At 49.9% G+C, this 10881-nt stretch overlaps 3 protein-coding genes across 3 annotated transcripts; 1 reads left to right on the forward strand and 2 right to left on the reverse strand.

Moving 5' to 3' along the window:
• Nucleotides 1-255: 255 nt before the first annotated feature.
• BHQ10_003816 (uncharacterized protein) lies at nucleotides 256-3111 on the reverse strand (the record flags this gene model as incomplete). The annotated part of the gene is made up of 2 exons (XM_040876114.1): nucleotides 256-366; nucleotides 430-3111. The coding sequence occupies 2 exons, from the start codon at nucleotides 3109-3111 to the stop codon at nucleotides 256-258; spliced, it is 2793 nt and encodes a 930-aa protein (XP_040732320.1).
• A 4473-nt stretch (nucleotides 3112-7584) lies between these two features.
• On the forward strand, nucleotides 7585-9294 carry BHQ10_003817 (uncharacterized protein; the record flags this gene model as incomplete). Its single annotated transcript, XM_040876115.1, has 1 exon — nucleotides 7585-9294. The coding sequence occupies one exon, from the start codon at nucleotides 7585-7587 to the stop codon at nucleotides 9292-9294; it is 1710 nt and encodes a 569-aa protein (XP_040732321.1).
• Nucleotides 9295-9818: 524 nt separating this feature from the next.
• On the reverse strand, nucleotides 9819-10613 carry BHQ10_003818 (uncharacterized protein; the record flags this gene model as incomplete). The annotated part of the gene is made up of 2 exons (XM_040876116.1): nucleotides 9819-10226; nucleotides 10296-10613. The coding sequence occupies 2 exons, from the start codon at nucleotides 10611-10613 to the stop codon at nucleotides 9819-9821; spliced, it is 726 nt and encodes a 241-aa protein (XP_040732322.1).
• Nucleotides 10614-10881: the final 268 nt, after the last annotated feature.

Here is a 10881-nt window from a genome sequence, read left to right on the forward strand (position 1 = left end):
TAAATCCAGAGATTATCATTTATCAATACTTGTAAATGAAAATCTGTACTTGACTTCAACTAAATATTTTGTTGAGAATACTTTCAATACTAAGATATCAATACATTTGGATAATATTATCATTGTCACAATGTATTAAAATGTGAAAAAATACCTAGAGTTCTCCTCCCTCTACTTCAAGGCTAAGGGCGGCTTTGAAACACCGGAGTCTCAATGCTGTCGGCACCACAAATGCCTCGGTCGTTAATTCTGGACTTACAAGCACTGCGAGTAATAGGGGTTTGAATAAGTGCAGGTAGATCCAGACACGCAGCAAGTAGGTCCACTCCAACCCTGGCCAGCACACTGGCCCCATTTGGCCGAGCACTGCGAGTTTGACAGATTAGCAAGCTGTAACACATCTAAACAGATACTCGGACTGTAACTTACATTGCCAGTGACGGGTGTAGTAGTAGTCGTCGTGCTCGTCGTGGTGCTAGACGAAGTAGTCGTGCTTGTCGTGGTGCCAGATGAAGTAGTCGTGCTTATAGTGGTGCTCCCACTGGCGGTTATGAAGACCTGCCCACCAGTGATTCCATTCGCTGTAGCTGAGACGGTAATCTGCCCTGTAGCCCCCACATTCGCCTTCACAATCGCCAGCACCAGCCCCGAAAATGCGTTGCGGCTCGCGCTCGGGAAGGGCGTGGTGTCGGTGGGGKCACCGTTGTCTGTTGACACTAACGTTCCGGGTCCACTGACGCTAAAGGTGACGCTGTTGTTCGCGCGTGGCACCACCGTCCCGGAGCTGTCCACGACCGCCACGCTCACATACGCCAGGTCTACCCCGTCGCTGGTGATGCTCGCCCGGTCGACCGTTACATTGAGAGCTGCCGCATTGCCAGCAGTCTTGCGCGTATCCACGGCCCACTGGTTTCCGTTCTTGTAGGCCACAGCCCGCAGGTCACCGGGGCTGTATGTAACGTTGTCCCAGCGGAAGCGGTAGACAGACTTGCCTGGCCGGTTCTGGCGGCCGGCAGAGACACCGTTGACGAAGAGCTCAACCTGGTCAGCAGAACTGAAGACGTGCACGGGCGTTGTTTGCCCAACGCGCTCAGGCCAGGTCCAGTGAGGAAGGATATGTACCATGGCAAAGTCAGGCCGCCAGCGAGCCTGATAGATGTAGAAGCGATCCTTCTTAAAGCCGGCCAGGTCGACGATCCCGAAGTAGGAGCTACGCGCCCCTGGGTTGCCGCCATAGGGCGTCGGCTCGCCGATGTAGTCGAAGCCCGTCCACGTGAACTCGCCGGCCACGAAAGGGAAGCTATCCTGCGCCGCAAAGACTTGGTCTGGGCTGCCGCCCCAGCCCGGGTTTTCAAGTTCGTAGGCGCTGACCCACATGTGGCTGCTGTCGGAACCGCCGCTGCTAGAGTACGTCTGGCCGTTGCTGCTGGTTACGGGGAAGATGTAGGTTCCACGGCTGCTGATACACGACGCCGTCTCTGTGCCCCATATCATCTTATTGGGGAACGCGCTGTGGAAGCTACCGTAGGCGCCATACTCCCCCTGGTAGTTTAGGCCCTCAATGTCGATCACGTTCGCCAGTGGTGCCGTGGCCCCGGCTGAGTTCATGGCAGAGGTGGACTGGCGCGTGGGATCCTCAGACTTGACAATATCGTGCAGCTCCTGGCCCTCCGAGCCGCCCTGGCTGGTCGACTGCTCCGGGATCTCGTTTCCAATACTCCAGGCTACGACTGAGGGGTGGTTGCGGTCGCGCCGCACGAATGCGCGCAAATCTGGCTCATGCCAGTCAGAGTAGAGAAGGTGGTAGTCGTTGGTCGTCTTGCCCTGCGACCAGCAGTCGAAAGCCTCGTCGAGGACCATGAAGCCCATACTGTCGGCCATGTCGAGTAACTCCGGCGCAGGCGGGTTGTGCGATGTCCGTAGAGCGTTTGAACCCATCTCCTGCAGGGTCTGCAGTTGACGTTGAAGGGCCCTGTTGTTGATGGCAGTGCCGATGGAGCCCTGGTCGTGGTGGTTGCAAGTGCCCTGTACGTATACATGTTGTCCATTGACCAGGAGGCCAATGTTCTGGTCGTATGTGAGGGAGCGAATACCGAAGTTGGTCTCATAGGTGTCAATAACAGTACCGCCAGCGGACAAGGTCGTGACAGCCACGTAAAGGTTCGGTGTCTGGGCCGGCGGTGGACCCCAGAGGCGAGGGTTGGAGATGGTGACGGATCCGTTGACAGACTGCTTCGTGCCGGCGTTGATGCTGACAGTAGTCGTCTGGAACGAGGCCACCACGGCTGTCCCGGCTGTTCCAGTGCTCTGGTCGATGGTATAGACATTCGTGCTCACATTGACTTGACGAGTCACATTGCCCTTGTTCTCGACCTGCACTACCAGGTTTACCGTCGCCGAGCTCGAAGACACGGAAGGAGTCGTGACATACGTGCCCCATTGAGCCACGTGCGTCTTATCCACCTTGACAAGCCACAAGTTCCTGTAGATGCCAGCTCCTGGATACCAGCGCGAGTTATCCACCGCGTTATCCAGGCGCACAGCGAGGATATTGTTTCCGGCCTGCAGGTACGGCGTCAGGTCCAAACGCCATGAAGCATACCCATACGGCCAACCACCCAGTAGGTTCCCGTTCAGCCATACCGCTGCATACGACATGGCTCCGTCGACGTCCAAGAAGATGGACTTGGTGCCGTCCACATCGTCCGCCGTTGCAACGAGGTTCCGCCGGTACCAACCCACCCCGTTCGTGGGTAGCCGGCCCATACCACCGCTGATACCCGGAGCGTTGAAGGGGCCTGCAATAGCCCAGTCATGGGGCAGGTCGACGCTCTGCCAGCTCGCGTCGTTGAAGGACGCCTGGACGTACTGAACATTGCTGCCGGGAGGTGTTCCCGAGGGTGCAGGGTGCTTGGCACCGTTGACGATGAAGTCGTTGGCCAGTGGCAGCATCCATGGACTGAGCGTGCTGTACGATAACGAGTCCGGGTTGGATGTGAAGCGCGAGAACTTCCATCCGGCATTGAGGCTGCTGTGGTCGCGGCCAGAGGTTATGGCTGCCGCGGCCCATCCGGCCGATGCTAAGAACAGAATTGGTAACAGAATGACCATGATGACCGTGTCCCTTGGGCTAGGTAGTATCACGCATGTACCCATGGGAAATATCCCAGAAGCCTGATGTGAAAATCATTCCTCTTATACACGCCGCGGCTGCTGGGCATGATAGCAGAGATATGTCGGATTTACCGTTCAATCGGAAAAAAAAAAAGGGCCTGATTGCGGGTAATATTGCGGGTAATTCGTGATAACCACCTGGGTTATAACACATCTTTTGGTTGTCTGAATTAGATGCTTATATTCAGGGCTGTAGTCAGATGTTAACCTCTGCCAAGACGCCTCGCTGCTACCGTGGAGAGTGTGGAGCTCCGCTTTCCGTATAGTACATCCGGCCAAGACGTGTATAACACTGCAAAGTACCCCAGATTCATACCGGTTTGAGGAATCCGGAGTCCAAAAAGTGGCGGTAGTTTGTAGATATTTGAAATGTAAAAAGGGACGCCAGAGCGGGGCACGTTCCGTCGACCCCCGCAGATGCCCCTACCGAGCGCACAACCATGGATGCGACCTCTGCTTGGACCAGTTGCAGCAGGCTATCAGAGGAACATTGCAATGAACGCCCCCTCTCACCAAGGTATCCAGCAGATTGAATTACCTTGCAGGATGATCAACAGCAAGGTTGCAGTAGAGTTTGAGCTGGCGGGTCATTGTTCCGACATGGTTGGACTCATCAATTGAAATATGGTCTGAACTTGCCCTCCACGATGGGCAAAAACACTGAGCTACAGCCTTTGAAGCCCATGACGGCGGCGGGGTTAGAGCTGGTCAATGAGACTCGCATGGAGATGGTATACTCAAATTCTGGCTTGATTTTTGAGGTCGTATTCGTCAGAAAGAGGCATCTCTGTCCCACAAATCAGCGTGAACCCCATCCGCCCTCTGCAGGGTGGGAGCTATTCATACAAACATATGTACTCTGCCGCTGTATGTAGGTTAATTGGCATGCGCAAAAAAACACGGAATCACCGTACTCGTTCAACTGCGCCGGATATTTACTTTCAATGAGATTCAGAATTGAACATCCCTCCTAACGTTACACTTGTTGAAAAGTTGAAGATTATGGACAGCATCCCCAGCCCAGTAAATAGCAGCAAAGCGATTCCCCCCAGAGTACAGGTATCCACTTGGTGCCTGGCTTCTTGAGTCCTAACTGAACTGGCTACCCTCAGGGCACTATAAATGGGGCGCATTGGAGTAGGGAGAGTGTTTAGTGGTGAAGCAAGTTTTGGGTTTGTACCTTATTTTTAATGAGGCTCAAAACCTGCTCCATCTTTTTTACATACACTTCGTACTGATATGCCCTACCCACAAGACGCGCTAAAATCTCCATTTGGTATTCTATTCTCGATGTTAAATCGATCTTGAAATGATCATTTTATAACAATGCCTTACGTCCTGTCCAGGCTGAGGTGTGTTCACCTTCTCATAGCAACATTTTTCTGCAGATCTACCAAATCACTAACATCGCTCACCCACCAGGGGTTCATGCGACTTCTCCTCTGCGCTCCAGGCAATTTTATTTTTGGCTTTCTGATTACTCGGCTGGGTCAAACTCCGGTGGGGGAATACCTCGTATTCAAATTTCTTTACATTTACTATAGAAATGGAATAAGTAATGACCAAATTGGCCGACATTCCGCTCTACTGGCTGGGAAGAAAAATTGACTGTTGGCAGAGTTAAAGTATTCTGTATTAGCCGTGCACCCCTTGGTGGCATTTGCAGAAAGTCGCTAACTTATGCTAACCTCAAGCTTAGGTATAGGTATGGCTATCTTGATCTTTTCAGGGTCCACGCCAACACCAACTCAGCCTCCCTGATACATCACCTCATTCTGAGAAAACTAAGCCACGCACATTAATCCTTTGAGTCATTATTATCTCGGACCATTAAACTCTTTGGGCATGCTTTGAAATTCATTTATTGACAGGTTAAATCTAACTGCAATAGCCAGATCCTGATGAAATCTCCATTCTAGTAGTCCCATGACAGAACTCCTTGATACCGCATCTTCCGGTTTGTTTTCCACAAACTAGTCAGCTCGATTCTTGCTCTTTTAAAAGTACCACTTACTGTGCCTAAGTCAGGGCAACGTAGCTTCCGATAATCTTAAATCCCGATAGAAGGGTCTGTATGTACAGCGCTACCAAATCTCTACCATCAATACAGAGAAGAAAGATGCTAGCACTCTTCTCTAATACCGGATAGAATAGGCTGAAGTTGAATCAAGTGGATGAAGTAATAATTAATCTATCAATAGGCTTCGTGACGCTGAGTTTTAAGTAATTAGATAAACTTTTTGTGGTACAAAGCCCCCTTATGCCGAGTTCTACACTTTTTTTTCTCTTACTTTTAGTTGATGAGAAGACAACAACATCACAAGCCATCTTAGTTGTAAATTGGACAGCCAGATGAGGAAATACATCGAGTCTGAGGATGCTAACGCAATCTCATGGTTTGCAGTAGTCAATGAAAGGCATCTAGACTGTTCTACTGCCACCTGATAATGTCATTATTATTTTGCACCTGTAAACCTGAAAAATCCTTAAGACATACACATGAGAGAAGAGGCATCTTCTGAGGAAAGATCCCATGGGATCTTGAACAGCCATTGCGCTCTTCGGACTGCATAGCCACATACGGAGCCCTGAATATCGTACTCCATGGATAGCCTCGAGGCAGTAATTCTCATAGCCACTGAGACACATTTTGCAGCGAGCACATTTTGAGTTGAATGCTCCCCAGCCTACTCCGTCACCAACTCTGAGGGTGCACGTGATGCCGACTTCCTCGACGATTACGATACCTGTATCCTCTCGTTTAGTATAAAGCGCTCTGGAGGATGGGAATGATGGCTTGCCCTCATGACCAAGTACCAACGGCTTGTTGAGCTGGTGAATGTCGCTACCACAAAGACTGCTGTGAGTGAACTCGACAAGGACTTCACCGGATTTGATAGCAGGCAGCGTAAAGGTTTGTTGGACAATTTCTTCAGACGGAGAACCGCGGAATTGGTTTGATTCGACCATCTTATACGACGCAGTTGAGTGTTGGACATTTACATGGTTTTACCAAAGAACTGGCTTGCTCATATGTAGATATACGGCGGAGAGGTGGGTATATGAGGTGGTAGGTTTCATCATAACCAAATTCTTTGATAGAGTTTTCCTGTATTCAAACAACCCCATTGTGGACGTGCCCAGGCCAATATAATGTGTAGGGTAGCGGTCAACGAGAGAACTAGGCATGGAGCGGGAATAGAAGACTAGGTGTCGAGCTGAGCTCTGAGCCATATACAAAAACTCAGAGCACGTGAGCTTGTACAACCATGCTCCAGATATCCCTTTCCCTAGTACGTAATTAGATATAAATATTCTTCATACATGACTCTTTTCCAAAGGATGTTGACGGGAGTTCCCACAAGCCATCATCCCAATCAACGTGTAGTTCCGTCCGACCAGAGTCCTAATTCTGTTGTACAATATATGTGTGCTTAGCAGGTCGCAATTCTTTTTGTGCAAGGGAGCCATTTATGGCCGGCCGGGATTCTTTCAATTGAGAGTCCAGGGGATTATGACCTCGCACTGGCAGGTTCACTCCACTATGAGCACAGTCTATGGTGAGGGTTGTGGTTTCAGGAGATGGCCAAACAATTGGGAAATATGCGGAAAATATTGCAAGACGAAGACGACTTCCGGTGCCGATACGATGTCTGCAGTGATTCAGTTTGATAGTCACATCATAGTCTTGGCCAGGTACGAGCGAGTTCATATCTTCATGCCCATTGCGATGTGTAAGGTTAAGCACTCCATATGATACCCGTGTCACTGCGCCACCTAGTAAGACCTCCGAAAAAGCTGCCGCTACCAGAGCATTTGACTTATCGCTCGTAACACGCATATTTCAAGACTACAGGCCCGAGAAGATCAAGAGGCTCGGTTAGTTGCTGAATGTCAAATAAGAGACTTCCTCCGGCCAGCTGGGATTTGGCTTGCGGTAAACGAATAGCCGCTTGGGACACATGTAGAATTATTTATCAATGAAATAACTATGAGAACTGTTATCAAAACTCGACACCATCCATTGCAAATCGATGAATATGATACGTGCATCGTCTACAACAGGATGACCTCACGTAATTTTGTTGCTACGAGGTCAATGCAATTCATTTTTCATGGCCACATGGACGAGCGAAATGCAATCTTTTTCTAATATTCTTAATGACTGTTGTAACGTTCCTGTCCATAAATAGCTCACAATAGCTGCCTGGACATACAATTGCTGTTCCGATATTCTGTATCGAGCTCGTATTGAGCTCGGTAAGGTGTAGACGTGATTGGCCTGGGTACTCTGGTTGCTGATTTTTCTAACACCCTGACAGCCCTCGAGTTTGTCTCAATTTTCTTTTTTTTCCCTTGCCCTTCTGAAGTCTGACAAAAAGGATTTTCTGGATTTKTCCTGCCACAAATATGGCAGACAGAAAGCTGGTAGCGMCCCGCCATTGTCCAGGCCAAATTGGTACCATCAGTGAAGAAAATTGGTACCACTGTCTCTCAGCGCCTACCATTAGCATTTGCTCTCGATGCTATCATGACTATTTGAAGCCCTTACCATTTGCGGCATACTTTAAGCACCAGCTCGACGCCTCAGGTTCTCGGCGCACGTGCGACTTTAACGTGCCCCGCGTGCATGCTGTCCTTCGTGAGGCCATCCACAGGAATGACTTTGCCATTCTCGACAGCTACTTTGCACGCCGTGGGCGGCTCCCACGGTGCAAAGGAGGCGGTCACCCCGTCACAGCCGAAGACAACTTTATTTGGTTCCAGTCTATGGATGCGAACTTTGCGGGCAAATGGGGAGCTTGCGGCGCCTGCTACGAGGACTATATAGTAGCATCTTCCTACTCCTCATACATTTCCAAATCGCCCATCATCCAACCTCGTGACCAACTTTTTGAATGCGACATGGCATGGCCGTTTTGCCAGGGGATGATGGCCGGAGGTGGCGGTGACTGGAACCACATTATGTCTTGGGTGCTCTACCGTAGGCATCTGCCAAGATGCAATGCCTTGAGCGAGGTTGACGTCGCCTCGCGCAACTGGTATAGGCCGCGGGACCCAGAGCTAGGCTCGCTTCTTGTCTGTGAAGCCTGCTATTACGATACAATCTACAACTCTGTGGCGGCGCAGCACTTTGACTTGTCTCGCCATCAACTGTTGCAGAATAGCAAGGCTGTATGTTTTGTTTCAGGTAATATCCCTCTGTCCTTGACACTAGATGAGACACTCCACAGGAAAGACTGGGCTATCTTCCAGCGGGCGGCCCACGCCTTTGTGCGCAGTCCCAGATGCAATAAAGATGGAATACAGAATGGCACATGGTATTCCATACTTCCAGCTGCCGATCAGTTCAATATTTGCCAGTCATGTTACGCTTGTGTCTTTGAAGCACGCAATGCCGGTCATTTCCTTGCCCCAGCGCCTCCCCAGATTCCCGGCCGAGCTCGTCTCTGCAATATGAACATAGGATCGCCACATGCGTTATCCATGTATCGAAAGCTTGATCAGGCAATTGACAGATACGATGTCTCCATCTTCAGCGAATTCGTACGCAGGCTAAGTGCTGTGCCAGCGTGCCCGGGGCAACATCCCGTATCTGAAAGACGCTGGTATTCGCACCACATGTTCTCGTGCTGCCCGTCGTGCTGGATCGAGGCCGATATTGGTAGCACTCAATTGTCTAGCTGCTTCTCTCCTGAGATAAATATCTCATCACCCCTCAAGTGTGATTTCTACTCTCCTCGGGTGCGTGAACTCTGGCGTGTCGCCTGCGCTGAAAACGACCTGCCTGGGTTTATAAATTTCATGGAGAAGCGCCTTGAAATTTGGGGCCAAACGTATCCTCAGATTCAAAAAAATCTGCATATGGTGCAGATGAATGTAGCGCAGCAGCAGTCCTTGTTCCTGGCTTCCACTATAAATACTGCTTCGAATGCAGTAGCTGTGGGTGCTGGCATGAATGGCCATTACGGGAACGGGCAGATTGGGTACGGCTATGAGACATTTGCTGGAGCTCAAGGTGCGATGCAGTTCAGTGAGGCACTCAGCATGAATTCACAAAATACCCTACCATTTACAAGCAGCGTGCAGCTGGAAATGCTCTGGAAGAGTGTTGAATAGTACGTTTAAGTGTGAGAAGATGTAGATTATTCCCACGGCTTTAATTAGGTACAGCTAGCACTTTCCGGCTACCAGTATATATGAGAGGCCAACGAGGAGGAGTTCGGTAATATCGATCCCGATCGAGGATAGACGGTAAATATGAGGTGGAGATGTGGAGAGGTGGATTCTAGAAAGATTTCACTGTCTTATGGGAAATTCACAGCATTTAAGAGATTTCCACAATCAAGTTAAGTTTCTTTATTGCCAAACAGTTTATCTCTTTCGTCGCTACTAATCAAACAAAACTTGGAAGACCACACGCCCATCAACCCAATACATCATGTACAACATATTATCATAAGTCAAAATTTGACACCGAAACCCAGACACGCATCTCAGACTTGGGCATGGTAGTATAAGACACTCGCCTTATGCCAGCCTTGCGGAAATTTGTCACATCACACAACCGAGGAGCCATTCATTTCAAGTCCCTCCCTCCTCTCCCCAGGGCAAGCCAATGTTTCATGCCCTATGAAACAGGTTTACTGCTTCGTCTCCATAACAAACTCACCAGTCTCCACATTCCCATTTGAACGCTTCCTCTGCCTTGTAACAGTCATCTCAAGCATATATCCCGCCGCCGCAGCAGTACACATCACAACCTCAAGCCCAATCAAGAGACCCAACAACACAAACCCAGCGCGAGACTCGGCACAGATACGTGAAAAGTTGGCAGGAGGACTCGCGTCGTCATCAGCGCTGCTGCTGAGGCTGCCGACGGATCGCCATTTGCAGGTCCAGCTGTGGATGGTTTCGCTGACAGTGAAGCCATCTGGGTAGCTGGCGGAGGGCAGGTAAATGGAGAATGCGACCCCGACGATGGCCGTGAGGAGGCCTGTTGCGCCGACGGCGGAAGAGAGCATGTTGAAGAGCCGGACGCGAGGATGGGGCTTTTTTCACAATAATCAGCTATAATCCCAGTTATCATGTATGTGAACGAGGAGACGGAGAGTACGAACCGAAGGAAACGCAGCAACACCAATATAGACAATCGCCTGAAATAGAATAACCGCACCACAGGCCAATAGAGCATTTGTCTGACGAACGTCCAGATTCAGAGGCCAGAGCGGAAGGAACAGACTCGAGTACCCCTTGGTCTCGTTATAGTAGTGCAAAGGTGCGCTTTCGGCACCTACGACACCGGCCGAAGCACCCAGGAGTAATAGCGCAATACCGATGCGAGTGCGATGCAGCATACGGGCGCGAGAGAGGTATGTTGATTCCTGCTCATCGGCAGCGCTGGTGATTGTCACCGTAAAGGAGGATGCGGAAGACATTTCGTTCGTTTTTTGTTTTCTCACGGATAACTGGTGTGTAGTTTCAACTAGGAACAGGTGATGCCCAAAAAAAGAGAGAACTTAAATATCGATTAAAACGTAAAGCGTAAAGACTGCAAGGATATAGAGTCGAAGAATACCAGTTTGCTAACCAGAGCAAAACCTATCGACTTGATACGAACGAACGAAACGGATGTTGTAAGGAAAAAAAGAAAACGAAACTTGTAGAAACAGACGACAATAGAGATATGTAACAACAGTTGAACCT

The sequence above is a fragment of the Talaromyces amestolkiae genome (genome assembly GCF_001896365.1).
Source record: "Talaromyces amestolkiae strain CIB chromosome Unknown scaffold6.1, whole genome shotgun sequence".
Classification (NCBI taxonomy): Eukaryota; Fungi; Ascomycota; class Eurotiomycetes; order Eurotiales; family Trichocomaceae; genus Talaromyces; species Talaromyces amestolkiae.